General features: G+C 39.8%; 1 protein-coding gene across 3 annotated transcripts in view; it reads right to left on the reverse strand.

Annotated features, from left to right (window-relative positions):
• Window positions 1-16,737, reverse strand: part of vwa7 (von Willebrand factor A domain containing 7) — a 56,528-nt gene that overhangs the window by 9,875 nt on the left and 29,916 nt on the right. For all 3 annotated transcript variants that reach the window (XM_008121548.3, XM_062969519.1, XM_062969520.1), the window contains exons 8-14: window positions 15,380-15,492; window positions 12,775-12,891; window positions 11,887-12,066; window positions 8,575-8,752; window positions 6,954-7,106; window positions 3,332-3,424; window positions 442-722 (exon numbers count right to left, since the gene is read on the reverse strand). In XM_008121548.3, the coding sequence (XP_008119755.2) occupies window positions 442-722; window positions 3,332-3,424; window positions 6,954-7,106; window positions 8,575-8,752; window positions 11,887-12,066; window positions 12,775-12,891; window positions 15,380-15,492 (1,115 nt within the window). The remainder of the gene's footprint in view (window positions 1-441; window positions 723-3,331; window positions 3,425-6,953; window positions 7,107-8,574; window positions 8,753-11,886; window positions 12,067-12,774; window positions 12,892-15,379; window positions 15,493-16,737) is intronic.

Genomic DNA, 16,737 nt, shown 5'->3' on the forward strand with positions numbered 1-16,737 from the left:
GCTTTCATTTTTGTGGCATTTCAAGTAACCTTAACTAATATTAATGGTAATTTGTTAACTGATAACCTACCCAGATGTGCTGATAAATTACTACCAATAAAAGAAGCACCTATCTGTAAACATCAGGTGTGTTCTGGTATTTAAGAGAGCTAAAAGAAACACCCAGGATATGCTAAAATGGTTACTGAAGGCCAGCGTTGAAAATCCATTCCAAGACCCTTTGTCGAATATGATTTTCATGTAATCTAGATCCCTTTTTTACATGAAACAAACAATGTCTTTGGGCTTCTCACCTACAGGACCAGTACAGGACCTACCAGCTATTACGAATTGTGGGAGTTGAAGTTCAAAACACCTGGAGGCCCCAAATTTTCCCATGCCTACCATACACTGTTTCAGATATAAACTCCATTTCCTTCTCATCAGCTTGCCCTGCCTTACCTCCAACAAGGATCCCACCATAGTGGCAGCTTGAGGAGCAGCTCTCTCCAACTTCTGACCTTTGCCATCCACACCATGCACCACTATGGAGAAGTTGCTGCTGGTCAAGAGGTTTGCAGGCAGCTCTGCCACAAACAGGTCAGCTCTCTTGGCTCCTTCTTGTAGTTTCACCTCCGCAAGGCTGCCGGTCCTCCCTTCCAAGTTCACTGCCTGCAGCTGAACAGAGCCGGACTCCGACTGATTCAGGCCCATCGCCATAACTACTAGGTAAGTAGCCAAGCCTGTTGTGGGGTAGAAAAGAGAGAGATAATTGGACCCTGAAAGTCTGTTCCCACTGTGAATCCTGTGCTGGGAAAAATTGGGCTATGGATAAAATCAAACGAAGATATCCTGAGTGTATCTAGTTATAAGTAAAGGTTTATATACATGTTGGCACAAAATAAGAATTAAAGATTTAGCTGTATGCTGATTGTTTTTAGTGAGCATGATCAAATCCATTTTTGACAATAGCCGACATTCTCCCATGGCCTGTATAGTTTGCTGAGTTCTACCATCTGTGCTGTTCTAGAAATGCTGTAGCTGCAATATTATGTGCTGAGGACGAAGAACCAGATAGGTTAGGTTATCCCCTGACATGAAGTCTAGTCGTATCCGACTTTGGGGGTTGGTGCTCATCTCCATTTCTAAACCAAAGAGCCGGCATTGTCCATAGACACCTCCTAGGTCATGTGGCTGACATGACTGCATGGAGTGCTGTTACCTTCCCGCCAGAGCAGTACCTATTGATCTACTGACATTTGCATGTTTTCGAACTGCTAGGTTGGCAGAATAATAATAATAATAATAATAATAATAATAATAATAATAATAATAATAATAATAATAACTTTATTTTTGTATCCTGCCTCCATCTCCCTGAAGGGACTTGGGGAAGCTCACATGGGGACAAGCCTAACCACTGGGGCTAACAGCAGGAGCTCAGCCCGCTTCCCGGATTCGAACCACCAACTTTTCAGTCAGCAAGTTCAGCAGCTCAGTGGTTTAACTCACTGTGCCACCAGGAACCAGATGTCATGGCTAAATACAATACCAGACCATGAGAAACATCCTCATCGACAAGCAAATTCTTAATTCACCCTGTGCTGATCACAGAGACCTTAGATAAGGATGACCATGTATGCATTAGATATTTTTCATGCACACTTTGGTAGATCCTTTGGCCAAATGTATTGCTTGTTATCTGTTTGCCTCCCTTCTCAGTTTCAGGGCTCATTCATGCTCCCTATTTCACTTGGGAAATATATTAGGACAGATATTTCAATCCCACCCAACCAAATAGATCTCTGCACCTATAAAATGGCCAAGAAATAAATGCTAGAAGTTTGCAGCAAGGTATCTGAAGAAAAACATAACTTTTTCTGGACTAGAGCTACAAATTCCCACAGCAAGCACTGCTAGTAAAATACTCTGGGAATGTTGCCCCAAAAAATAAAATTTCAATGCTCTGAAGGAAATAGTGTGGGAAACAAATCAAAGGCAAAGAGGAAGTTTTTGGTTAAGAATTTGTAAAGATAGTGTTTAAGGTTAATCCACCCCTTGCTACAGTTATCAGAAAGTTACTGTTACTCACTGTGATACTGAAAAAACTAACACGTTAGATTTCTTGTCAAGTTGTTACTTTCTATTGCTTTCCCCTCTGCTCCTTCCAAATGTCTTAAGATGTACAAGAATGTCAAAAACACACTTCAAAACGCTTCTAAATATGTTCTTGGAAATAACCTTTTCAATTAAACCAGAAACTGTTATTTGTTGCAGCATTAAATCGACTTTTAATGTTTGTTTTATCACTTTTAATGTAGCTTAGTTCCCCATTTGTTAGCCCCTTCCAAAATAACAAATTACAGGAAACTAAGGCCCCTTCTACACAGCTGTAGAAAATCCAGATTATCTGCTTTGAACTGGATTATTTGGCAGTGTAGACTCATATAATCCAGTTCAGCGCAGATAACATTGATTATCTGCCTTGATAAATCTGGAATATATGGCAGTGTAGAAGGGCCCTACATGACTGGTGATATTCCCAGTTTTGGTTTTGTGTCTACACTGTGGAATGAATGCAGTTTGAGACTGTTTTAACTGAGAGCTGTACTTTTACAAGACCTTTAGCTTGCTAGGGTCTCACCAAACTACAAATACAGCAGAGTCTCATTTATCCAAGTTAAATGGGCCGGCAGAACCTTGGATAAGCGAATATCTTAGATAATGAGGGATTAAGGAAAAGCCTATTAACCATCAAATTAGGTTATGATTTTACAAATTAAGCACCAAAACATCATATTATACAACAAATTTGACAGAAAAAGTAGTTCAATACGCAGTAATGTTATGTTGTAATTACTGTATTTAGGAATTTAGCACCAAAATATCACGATATATTGAAAACATTGACTACAAAAATGGCTTGGATAATCCAGAAGCTTGGATAATCCAGAAGCTTGGATAAGTGAGACTCTACTGTACTATATTTGATGGTATTGGGCATAGTAGCTCAAGTGGTGTTGAAGTGCATTCATTCTACAATGTAAATGCAGACTTCATCCTCCTTTGGGATCTTCTAGCCTTGGAAAATACTGGAGCCATACTGAAAATAATGCTTGTGTGCTATTTTCTCAGAAACTATTCATCCAAATGTGGTGCTATTAAACCATTAAATAGAGAAAATCTTCCAGCATGTTTCATGAAATTTCTGGATTTCTAGGTTTTAGTTGCATAAGCTCTACCTTGGGGTGTTATTAATAATTAAAAAGTAATTTCTAATGATTAAAGCATCAAGGGGTCTCATATAGCCCTGCGAAAGCAAACATTGATCCGCCAAAGCTTCCACACTTACCTTCTATAGGGTGGCTATCCATCATAAACAGGCCTGGATGGCGCCCATTCACTGGAACCGCAAAGTAATATAGGAAGTCAAGGGTGCTTTGACCTGCAACCAAGGACAAATATTTGAACATTTCAAAAGGAGGCACTTTCTGGTTGCTCAGAAACTCAGAGGGGTGGCTAGGATACAATAAACAATTCTGTCCAATCTGTCCACAGCTGTTTCTCCACTGGCTTTGGAAATGCCATCTTTTGTCTATGCTCTGCCTAAAGATAATCCATATGGGATCGCTAACTAACCATCGCTTTCTAATACTTCAAATGCAATTGTAGCATCAGGCATTTCAAATAAGCACTGTAATAAAAGGCCTTGAAGGGCAATTGGTACAGGATGAATGTCCCTAATCCTAAATGTTTGGGAGTGGAAACGTTTGGAATCCCTGCATTTGCAAATGGATATCTTGGAGTAGGGAACAACATCTAAACACAAAATTCATTGATGTCCAGTAATACGAGGGTTGAATGAAAAGTAATGCCTCCACCATCGTAACTCCTCAACAGATGGCAATACTGGTATGTGACAGGTACTGACTTGTTCAATAGACTCTCCTCTACCGTTCTATTTGGCGGGAAGCCTTAGCATTGAACGGTTGTGTTGTTAAAGTGCGAAGTATGGAACCCTGCGCAGACTGTTGATCAATGCGACTTAAGCAACGTGCAGTCATTGAATTCTTGACAGCAGAAGGTGTCACCCCAAAGGAGATTCATCAGAGAATGCAAGCTGTTTATGGTGATTGTGTTGATGTGAGTCCTGTGCGTCGTTGGGCAAGTAAGTTTAAAGATGTTGAGATGGGAACATCTGACTTGTGTGACAAACAAAGAGTTGAATGTCCTGTGACAGCAACCACCGAGTTTCACAAGCAAAACGTTGACAGATTGATTCAGGACAACTGTCATATCACTCAGAGAAATTTCAAGCATAATCAGCATTTCACAAGAATGTGTGGGTCACATTATTGCTTTGCTTGGCTATCGGAAGATCTGTGCACGATGGGTACTGTGAGATGCTGGTTGTGGAAACAGTGTGTCAACTTCTTCCGTGACAGTTTCAGAAAACTTGTTCATTGCTGGTGATTACGTGGAAATGTGAATAGTGGTAGTTAAAGAGCACGTTCTAAGGATTATTTCTGTGTTTGATTTATTAAAGTATTCCCATCCAAACCCAAGTAATGAAGGTGGAGGCATTACTTTTCATTCAACCCTCGTATAATAGATGTTGTTGGACAACAACTCCTATCCACCCCAGAAAGCACAGCCAGTGATCAGGGCTGGTGGGAAATACAATTCAACATCTCAATATTTCCAGCCTCCCTTATTCTACAGGTACAGGAAATAAGGTACTGTATGTTTTCCAGGCTGTATGGCCATGTTCCAGAAGCATTGTCTCCTGACGTTTCACCCACATCTATGGCAAACATCCTCAGAGGTTGTGAGATCTGTTGGAAACTAGGCAAGTAGGGTTTATATATCTGTGGAATGTCCAGGGTGGGAGAAAGAACTCTTGTCTGCTTGAGGAAAATGTGAATGTTGCAATTGGCCACTTTGATTAGTATTAAATGGCCTTGCAGCTTCAAAGCCTGGCTGCTTCCTGCCTGGGGGAATCCTTTGTTGGGAGGTGTTAGCTGGCCCTGGTTGCTTCCTGTTTGAAATTCCCCTGTTTTTTAGTGTTGCTCTTGATTTAATGCCCTGATTTTAGAGCTTTCAAAATAAGACTTCAACAATACATTTTAAATATCTCTTATTGGAAATGCTGGGTAAGAGATGTTCCACCTGTACTTTCTCTTAGAATCTCCTCTTTTCCTTCTGCTGTTGATATCGCTTATTTTTCAATATGAATGGAACATACCTGAAATGACCTTTCATGAGTGAGTTTCTTGTTTAGGATGGCAGGTTTCCAGAGCACATTACATTTTGTTTTACAATAATGGAAAACAATGGTGATTTAACCGCAGTAAATTAAAACATTAAATAAGGAAATTCACTACAAACCAGTCATTAAACCAGTCCCCAAAGGGAACAAGAACTAAGTAATTAAAGACCAATCCCTTAACATGATGTGCTTGCTGAAGCAAAAACTGCAAGGAGAGCATATATAATTAAAGGAGAAACTGCAAAAGATCTAGGACCTCCAACACAATTCTATGTTTAATCTCTGACATAAGTTTCTAGATAACAGACATTCCTAGAAAGAACGTTTCAATCAAATCCACAAATACCATATATACTTGAATATAAACCGAGTTTACTAGTCCTTTTTAGGGCTGAAAATGCCCTCCACGACTTATACTCGAGTGAGGGTCCTGGTTGGCTTATATTTGGGGTGGCTTATGCTTGAGTATATAGGTAATCAGAGTTGGACAGTCTTATCTTATTAAAGTCTTAAATTACTTAAATTACAGATTTATATAAATATTCAAAAATATTTAACCTACTGATGCCTCAATTAATGTCATTTTATTGGTATCTATTTTTATTTTTGAAATTTACCAGTAGCTGCTGCATTTCCCACCCTTGTTTTATACTCGAGTCAATAAGTTTTCCCAGGTTTTTTGTGGTAAGATTAGGTGCCTCGGCTTATATTTGAGTTGGCGTCTACTCAATTATATACAGTAATCAAATCTACAAAAGTCAAACCTGCAAATCTGGCAAGTAGAACCACCATTCTAATCCACTGGTTCTCAAACTGTGGGTCTCCAGATGTTTTGGCCTTCAACTCCCAGAAATCCTAACAGCTGGTAAACAGGGCCGGGCTGTGGCGCAGCTGGTTAGTAGCCAGCTGCAATAAATCACTACTAAGAGGTCATGAGTTTGAACCTGCCCAGGTCAGATTGAGCCCTGACCATAAAAAAAAATAGCCTAGCTCGTTGTTTACCTAAGCAATCCAAAAGATAGTTGCATCTATCAAGTAGGAAATTTAGGTACCACTTATGCGGGGAGGCAAATTTAACTATTTTACCACACCTTTAAAATCGTCCAGCAGCATGCGGAAGAATGAGGAAGTACTCCACTAAGGACTTGGTATCACAGTGGATGATGAAGCAGGAATCAAGCATAGCCTCATGAAGCCGGAAGCTGGAAAATATTAAATTGCCTCTGTGTCTTTGTCTCTGTCTGTATGTCATATGTCTAATGGCATTGAATGTTTGCCATGTATATGTACAATGTGATCCACCCTGAGTCCCCTTCGGGGTGAGAAGGGAGGAATATAAATACTGTAAATAAATAAATAAACAAACTGGCTAGGATTTCTGGGAGTTGTAGGCCAAAACACCTGGGGACCCACAGGTTGAAAACCACTGTTCTAATCCCTTTTCTAGACTAATTTAGAAAACCACATCTAGCAGCTCTAAAGCAACTCAGAAGAAGTCATTTGCTTTGGAGAATGGAAGTGATCATAAGTAGGAACCAGTGATATAAGACCTCAAAGACCTTGCCAAGGTTTACACTAAAATTGGATTAATCATGCCCTGATGCTCACAGGTGCACACCAAGTGTACGAAAGGTTGTTGGGAATGGAAATGAACACATTATTACACTCTAACTGAGCCATTATATTAGTTCATTATTGCTCTTACCCTGGATATAAACAGAATAATGGCCTCTGGAATGAAGCTTCAATGTCCAATTGCCAGCATGGACCGGGGAAGAAAGGAATGCTCTGTAGATGCCACCAATGGACTCAATCTTGGCTAAGGGACCACTGTGGAATTTATTCATCTGGACGTTACCTGCAAGGAAGTTTATGGGGGGGAAAAACAGAACAATGGAAAAGTTATGCAGGATTAAATGTTAGCCTTAAGCAAGCTTCGCTACTGTGTGCTTTCAAATCGTTTCCAACATATGGCAAACTTAAGGCTATATTGAGATTTTCTTGGCAGGATTTTATGAAGGTATCTCTTAATGTGTTGCCAGAGGCTTTCATGGCTGGAATCACAGGGTTGTTATGTGTTTTCTGGGCTGTATGGCCATGTTCCAGAAGCATTCTCTCCTGACGTTTCACCCACATCTATGGCAGGCATCCTCAGAGGTTGTGAGGTATACACAGTAGTCTGTTAATCTCAAAAGGAGATGCTATAGTTATACAAAACTGATTCTCTGTCACTGAATTATACTACTGATCCCACTAAAATTAAAGTAAGATTCCAATCCTGAGGATTCTGAATGAAGGGCTGATTAAAACAGAAGCACAGCAAGCTCCTTTGTCAAAAGTCGAAAGATTACACCATATAAAACTAGAGTGACACATTTCAAAATGCTCACTTTACTGTGTTGTCAAAGGCTGATCACTATTTTCCAGCCTATGAAATACATTAAGTGCACATATAAATGAATAAAATAAACCTTGGAGTGCATCTACATAGTAGCTACAGTGGTGTCAAACTGTATTAATTCTACAGTGTGGTGCCTATCCAGATTTTCAGTTTTTTTTTGCAATCAAGAGACAAGCAAGATAATAATGTTTCGAGGAAGAACTGAAAGGGATTGAGAATGTGGATATATTAAAACGAAAGAATCCCTTGTATCCTTGATCATTCTGGAGTAAATTACATATTATGTTTGGCTAAGCCTATTGAGCTTCAGCTGAGTACACAAAAGTCTAAATTCCTTCAGGCCAACATGGGAACAGGTGATCTGCATTGTCTTTCAGGCATATGAATTATAATTTCTGATCTCCTTGTAAGCTTCCAAAGAGCTTGATTAAGTGTATCATGGCTGTAAGAATAATCAAACTAGGTGATACACTTAGCCAGGAATAAGAAGCTGAAAACCCTTAATTGTTGAAAAATGTCTGTTTATCTTCGTGTGTGCAAAGGCAGGAGGTCTGCTTGGTGCCTCCTCATTGGAAGGTGAGCACAACTCTTACCGATGAGACACAGGACTCTGGGTAAAGCCCATTGTCAGGGGAAAAGATGCAGTAACAACACAGAATAATAACTTATTTTATAATTTACTTTGGCCCTAACACACAGGTATGCTGGTGCAGGCACACATATATATCATTTGTATGTATATGTATGGGATGTGTGTATATGCATAAAAACTGTGTTTGTGTGTATGGAAATTCATATCTATTTACTAACACAGCATGCACCCTGTTTTGCAATTCTCTGCTTGGGGACACAAACCATAAAGCAATTCTAAAAACCGGAAGACTGTTGATAAAGTTGTTGAACTGAGAAAAAAATGTATCTCTACCTGAAGGATCCCAGATTTCAAAGGCCTGGATGGCCCCTTGGATGGTCACAACCACTTTGTCCACCAAGCTGTCAATCCAGAACTGGTGAACCTCCAGCTCCGTTGCCCGTTTCTTTATCTTCCGATGAGACCCTTTAAGGCTGAAGATGTTTCCCTTCTGATGGCGGAAGAGGGTCACCTGGAAAGACAGATTGCCAAGCATCCTTAAGAGTAGTTTAGCCAGGAAACATGGAGGAATGTCCAATATGAAGTGGAAAAGTAATGCATAGGCCGCATCTACACTGTCATATAATGCAGTTTGGAACTGCATAATGTGGTCAGTGTAGACCAGGCATGGACAAACTTCAACCCCACAGGTGTTTTGGACTTCAACTCCCACAATTCCTAACAGTCAGTAAAAATGGCTGGGATTTCTGGGAGGTGAAGTCCAAAACAACTGGAGGGTTAAAGTTTGCCCATGCCCAGTGTAGATCCATATAATGGAATTCAATGCAGTTAAACTATACTATATGGCAGTGGTTCTCAACCTGGGGTCCCCAGATGTTTTTGGCCTTCAACTCCCAGAAATCCTAAGAGCTGGTAAAGTGGCTGGGATTTCTGGAAGTTGTAGGCTAAAAACAGGTGAAGAACCACTGCTATATGGGTCTATATGGCATTATATGAAAGTGTAAATCCAACTTTGGTTGCAACTCTTAGCTAGTCTAAACAAGTGGTCGGATGATTTTCTTTTACAGAAATAAATGTTGTTTTTTTCAAATACTCGTATTTAAAGTTTTCTCCTGTGCATGAGAGAGGAATATATTTTCAAGAGGATGGTTTTGCCATTGTTCATCTGTGTATCATCTAAGAAAATAGTGCCCATGTTTTTGTTGGGGAAAATTTCCAAAAATACATCAGAGTATCCAAAATACAAACAGGATACTTATAGTTGAGCATTCAGCTCACAGCAAGCAGAGTGTGAAGCGATGTGACTGGACAAGAATTTAGAGCTTAGGAGGCAAAGATGCAGAATTCAATCTTTAATGCACATTATTTTAAGCCAGGAACATACTGAAGTTTAAGCCAATCACTCTGCCTTCTTCTTGCATTGCTCCTCTAACACAGTGATTCTCAACCTGTGGGTCTCCAGGTGTTTTAGCCTACAACTCCTAGAAATCCCAGCCAGTTTACCAGCTGTTAGGATTTCTGGGAGTTGAAGGCCAAAACATCTGGGGACCCACAGGTTGAGAATTACTGCTCATATAATCAGGTAAACAAACCAGGTGAGGATCTATGTGTGGATATGTCTTCTAGTCACCTGTTGACTTGTAGTTATAGGTTTTCTTAGGCAAGGAAGACTTAGAGGTAGTTTTGCCAGTTCTTTCCTCTTAAATACACCTTTCAGTACTTGGCATTCATTGACAGTCTCCCTTCCATGTGTTAACCAGGTCTCGAAATCAAATGATATCCTATGCCTTTAGGGTGTCAACAGGTTAATGTTGTGTCTGAAGCAAGGAGTGTGCCCAATTAAGCCAGCATCACAAGTCACATTGAAACAATGTCATTTGCTTGCTAATGAGGCCTGTTTTGATTGGATTCAATAAAACATAATCATGGGTTCAGATATACCCGTGAGTAGGATGAAGAAGTGTAAGTCGAAGTAAATGCATTTTGGTTTAACAACTCAGCATTTTGTCTTAAAAGTTGATTTTTTTAAAAAATTCATATACACAGTTTTAATTTATATACATGATTTTTTTCAAAAAAATCATATACCCAATTATGCATATTTAAATGATCAGCTAAGATATATTTAATGAGGCCACAGCCCTACAAAATAATGAGTAGGTTTTCAATTTTTGATGCAAAAGTGGGAGAGATCTGAAGTTGAGCTAAACAAAAAGATATCAGTAGGAAGAAAATAGTAAAGGTATTTGAGTTGGGGCAAGACTTAGCTATACATATACTGTAGATATCAGAGGGAAAACAAATATGAACAGCCATGTTCAAAGAGAAAAAAGGAGGACGAAATAGATGAAAACAGGTCAATGCAAACAGCAATTTGTTTTCAATGCTGAAAAAAATGGCAGGCGTTTTAACACTGAGAAAGAGGGAAACCCATCTTAAGAAATATTTAGAAAATGAAAGTGACAATGTTTGACTAGAGAGGAAACAGTACTGAATCAAAATTAGGATCTGAAATTATAGATATGGTGGACTCTATTATCTTTGTGATTAAAGAGTATATATATCAGATTTAATGCTAACAATAAAAACAACATGTAGCTAAACAAATCAGAAATGTAACTGGAATGAACTAAGAACTTGTTCCTCTACCTCAATGGTTTCCAACCTGTGGTCCATGGACCACCAGTGGTCCCCAAGAACTAAAATACGGTCCATGGCCTCACCCTTACTACACTATGGCAATGAGAGCGACTGGTCTCATGAAACTCTCTTATAATGCTAATACAACTGGGATGTCAGGAGGGGAGAGGCTGACTACCCATGAAAGGCACGACAACAAGCCTCTTGACTGCTGTTTCTCCTCCTCCCTCCCCCTGAGTGGAGCCATTCCATGTGGTGCTTAATGTGGCGGTACATTTGGTGTCTTCCCTTTTAGGCATGTTCCTGGGATTATTTGGGGTGAGAAAATTGCATTGGATAGACTACATCAGCTCAAGATTATTAAATATGATTTTATTGGCAAGCAGATGACAACTACTGGATGGCATATGTTCTGTATCAGAAGCTAGAGCTGATGTGGTCTATCCAATGCAATTTTCTCAATCAGCACCCCAAATAACCAAACCAAATCTAAAGTTGACCAAAAACTGATTTGCAACCCCTTTGGTACTAATGTTGAAGAGTGGTCCCTGGTCAAAGTCGTCCCTGGTCAGAAAAAGGTTGGGAACCATTGCTTTACCCAAAGCACCTTAATGAATTGATCAATTATAGAAGGTGGAGGCTCTTTCTTTGGAGGCTTTTAAACAGAGGCTGGATGGCCATCTGCTGAGGGTGCATTGTGGGAGTGCTTTGTGCTTTTGCTGTATGGCAGAATGGGGTTGGACTGTATGGTCCCTGTGGTCTCTTCCAACTCTAGAATACTATGATTCTATCAATTGCAAAAAAAAATGAGCAAAGCACAATGGAATTGCTTCGAATTGTTTCTTTTGCCCCTTTGTACATTGTAATATTTTTCTGCAGCATTTTGCACCAGCTGACCTACAAAAATTATCACAGAATTATATCACCAATAAAATGACATCAGCTGTAGTATCAAGTTAACAAACAACATTAAGGTCACATTAAAAGCAATACTAAAATAATTACCGAAGATATGCTGGATTCACCAATGACTTTAGCCACCTGCCGGATGTTCTTGTCATCTGTAAATATGATCTGCCCCCCTGAACTGTGAGCCAGGTCTACATAGAGATTGAATCGGTCTGGGGCAAGCGTTTCCCGTTTCACCCGAGTCCTGGATGGATCTTCTGTAATGAGGAAGGTCACCTGATGTTAGACAGAGAAAGGAAGAAGCTTTATATTTATGTGTGTTGTTTGTGTGTGCCTGTCAGTCTAAAGCAGTGTTTCTCAAACTATGCCCCTCCAGGTGTTTTGGACTTCAGCTCCCAGAAATCCCAACCAGCTTACCAGCTGTTAGGATTGTGGGAGGTGAAGTCCAAAACATCTGGAGGACCACAATTTGAGAAACCCTGGTCTAGAGCACTGCTTCTTAAACTGTGGTTCCCAACCCCAAATGGGGTCCCCTTGGCTCAATGTTGGGGTTACAAAATTTGGCAACAGTAAGAGGTTTCTGAACGGCACCCAGTGGCTGTTTTAGAGATTTACATGAATCTGTTGTGCAATGTTTACAGTGGACTCTGCAGAAAATGCTTCAGCCGTGCTTTATAATAAGGAAAATCAGCCTGTTAAGCAGACCTTGCAAATGCCAGTTTATAAGTATCAGTAAATGTTTTATTTTTATATCTATTTGATATACCGATATAACTGGTGTCATGTAAAACAAATTCAGGCTGAAAGGGGTTACAAAGAAATTTATCAGGCCAAAAGAGGTCATGAGCGGAAAAGGTTTAAGAAGCCCTGATCTAGAGGAGACCAGCATATTTTTCCCCTGGCATATTACACAATTGAAAACAAATGAAAACTCTGCTCAGTTCTTGAAATTAAACTTCCTAACAAGCAAATGATTCCTTTCACCTTGCATTTCTTTTCTTGGCTAAGCGATTCCACACTGTTCTTGAGATGAGCATCTTTAGCGGACGCATCAGTAAAGACAAAAATCTCAGAATACGGCGGTGAGTACTGGAGGGCAAGCTAGAAAAAAAGATGAAGAGAGGAGAGATTGGTGTCAGACCACTGAGCACGGCATATCAATTCATCTTGGCTATCAGGGAGAGCCAAAAGAAAATCCTAGGAAAACAATAGTATGTGTATTCTGGCCCGCACAAGGTCTCCACTTTGTAGATTCAAAAATGTATTTGTTAAGTTTTCCACCATTCTTCAAAAGTCAACAAACCAAACTTAATTTACAAGAAATTTTGTTATGTTACATTAGATCAGGAATGGGCAAACCTTGGCCCTCCAGGTATTATGGATTTAAACTCGCACAATTCCTAACAGCCAAAGTTTGCCCATGCTTGCACTAGATTAATAACCAACCCATACTAATGATTGGTGAGAAAATCACAGTGAGCACCATTCAGACCAGTTCTAAAGAAATGCTTGCCCTACAGATATTTTTGGACCCCAACTTCCATCAGGCCTGGCCAACATAACTGATGGTTAGGAACAAAGAAAGTTGCACTTCCATTGTAGGATAGAACATTCATAGGATTTCACTGTAACCGAATAAACAGACTCAGGACATAATACAGTTGATCTTCTGTATCCACAGATTCTGTATTCATGGATTTAACCATCTGTGGCTTGACATTTTTGCAAAAAAAAAATCAAAAGTAAACGAGACACTCTTTTACTATGCCATTGTATATAATGGGATTTGAGTAACGACACATTTTAGTATCAATGAAGGGTCCTGGAACTAAAGCCTATATATAAGATGCCAAGTATGCACTGTATATGTGTGTATTCCAAAGATATGATAAATCTGCAAAATAACCAAATGTTATTATTTGCACAGCCTATAAACAGTAATAAAGGTAAAGTTCCATAAGGCATAAATCAGTAATAGGGCTTTGCTACTCTGAGGCTGAGTACGTATGCCCAACATACCATGTTAAAACTGTAGATGTGGCCCTTAATGAGACATACCATATTATCATAGGATGTCTACGCCCAACACTGCTGGAGAAATTATACTGTTATAGCCATTATTGTACCACCTGACATCTGTCTGAAAGTAGCAGCCAGCAATGAAAGAACCAAGGCATTGACATCTCTGGCCCATCCTCTGTTCGAATATCAGCTAGGATGCCAATACCTTAAATCAAGAAATAGCTTCCTAAGATCTATAGAGACACTCACAGGAACACCTCAGCAAGCAAGAGTTCAAAAGTGGCAGGCTAAAACCCAGAACTTCAATCCATGGCTGATACCAGATAAGAAACTCCTCCCTGGGCACACAGAAGAAGGTGCTGAGCAGATGGCATTCTGACACCACAAGATACAGATCCAATCTTCAAAAATGGAGCTATAAAGTGGAGTCCATGACATGCAAGTGTGGAGGAGAGCAAGCCACAGACCACTTACTATGTTGCAACCTGAGCCCTGCCACATGCACAACGGAGGACCTTCTTGCAGCAACACCAAAGGCACTCAAAGAGGCCACCTTCTGGTCAAAAGAAATCTAGCGTAATGCCAAGTTTTTAACTTTGTGGGTTTTTTTATACATTATAGCTGTATTCTCAATTTGCTTCTAACATGATAAATAAGTAACTAAAGGAAGGCAACAGACCAAAGGTCTTGACAGAGCTGTAACCCAGAAGAGGCCAGGCACATTTCAATCAGCAGTCTTCCTCAACGACCAATGAGAAACTCAGAAAGTTGTTCAGTTCTTTCTTCCAGACTAATAAATTGTCACAAAGTAAAAATTAACCTGCTTCTTCTCCTCCTCTATCATTGTGCCTGCCTCCGACTTAGAGAAACAAAGACCCCTTCTAAACAGCTGTACAAAATCCACACTATCCACTTTGAACTGGATTATATGACTGTGTAGACAAAAAGCCCTTCCATACAGCCATATAACCGAGACTATCAGGGCAGAAAATTCCACAATATCTGCTTTGAACTGCGTTATCTGAGTTCACACTGCCATATATTCCAGTTCAAAGCAGAAAATGTGGGATTTTATTCAGCTGTGTAGAAGTGGTCTAAGACAACTCAGTTCAAATCAGATCATTCTCTGCTGTAATAACCTAAATTATCTGGCCGTGTAGAAGGGGCTTAATAAGCTTTAAATATATAAAAGGCTATGCCTACAACTACTAAGCCATAGAGAGAGGCAGATAATAAATAAAACGCATTATCATTACAAAATTGAGGGTAAGGGTCCTGATTTGCACCCCTCTGGATGTTATTCCATTCCCACAACTGTGTAAATTTGCTTTATACCTAAGAATCAAATTATATTAGTTGGTGCTGCATCTGAAAAAATAGGTTTATATCCACAAAAAATTCATGCAGAAACAAAAACTAGTTAGTCTTAAAGGTGCTGCTTTATTCCTTCCTCCCCTCCCACTCCTTTTGTTTTGCATGTTATTCATGCCTTTCCTCTAACTCAGATTCCAGAATGCAGACATGTTTTGAGAACATGTTCTCTATAAAATTATACATGAAATACAACCTCCAATGCAGAAAGGCACATTTCTGGTTCATCCCCACCAGACAAAGGAATGATGTCGTCAAAAACTTTCCAGAATTCTTCCGGGTCACTGGTCTTGTGGACAGGGCCAAACCCTGGAGGGAGGAGACAGAAAGAGAATGACGGCATTAATGGCCAATTCATGCACTTGCATTACTTCATTGCATCTGAATAGATGGACCAGCTCAATTGAAGAGCCATTACATCAGCTGTACTACATCCAAGCTCCCTTTATCTCATTGAGCCTGCAATGGCTGCATCCAGGCATCCAAGTCTTCAGTGAGTGCATATGCTTGCATGAATCTAACCCCAAATGTCAGAAGTATAAAAATGCAAGATGTGGGAATTCACGTGTCAGGATTGGAAAGACTGGCCTTGATCATCCATAAGCAAGATTTAAAGGACGGGTGGAGGAAAACTATATCCAACACACCAGAAAATTTTATTTATTTATTTATTTATTTATTTATTCATTTATTTATTTATTTATTTATTTATTTATTTATTTATTGTATACTCCACCCTTCTTACCCTGAAGGGGACTCAAAGCGACTTAACAGAACACATATATGGAAAACATTTAATCCCATTATACAATTAGCAAGGACAGACAACACAAACAGAGATAAAGACAATTTTCCCATCTTATTTTTGGCATCTTGGAGGCTGTGCTCAACTATGGCGACGGGGGGTGGGGGTGCAGTTACTCCATCTTTCATGCCAAGGAGCTTCCTCCTGATCAATGTCCTTTAGAACCTCCCTGCTAAAAGCAGTACCTATTTATCTACTCGCATTTCTGCTTTTGGACTTCTAGGTGGGTAGGTGAGCTGGGGCTAACGGCGGGTGCTCATCCCCAACCTGGGCTTGAATTGCTGACTTTTTGATCAGCAGGATCTTTTCTCAGCATAGCGGTTTAGCCTGCTATGCTAAGCCCAGCCCCTATTCCACATCGATATTAGGTGGCATCCACTTCATGAAAGTGCTACCTCGGAGAGAGCAGATACACTGACAGAGAACAATATTAAATATTTAAGCACAATTGCATGGGATCTGAGGCCCCTTCCACACAGCTAAATAAAATCCCACATTTTCTGCTTTGAACTGGAATAAATGGCAGTGTGAACTCAGACAACCCAGTTCAAAGCAGATATTGTGGGATTTTCTGCCTTGGTATTCTGGGTTATATGGCTGTGTGGAAGGGCCCTACATGTTAAGGCATACAGAAACATGACAACGGTGACATTAATTGCAATTCTTCAAAAGGCTACATCAGTTGATTTATATGTGTTAAGCAGATTATCTTAGTCTTAAGGAGTCGAAGCAATACATTCTGCCTACCC

This window comes from Anolis carolinensis, chromosome 2, assembly GCF_035594765.1.
Source record: "Anolis carolinensis isolate JA03-04 chromosome 2, rAnoCar3.1.pri, whole genome shotgun sequence".
In the NCBI taxonomy this organism is placed as follows: Eukaryota; Metazoa; Chordata; class Lepidosauria; order Squamata; family Dactyloidae; genus Anolis; species Anolis carolinensis.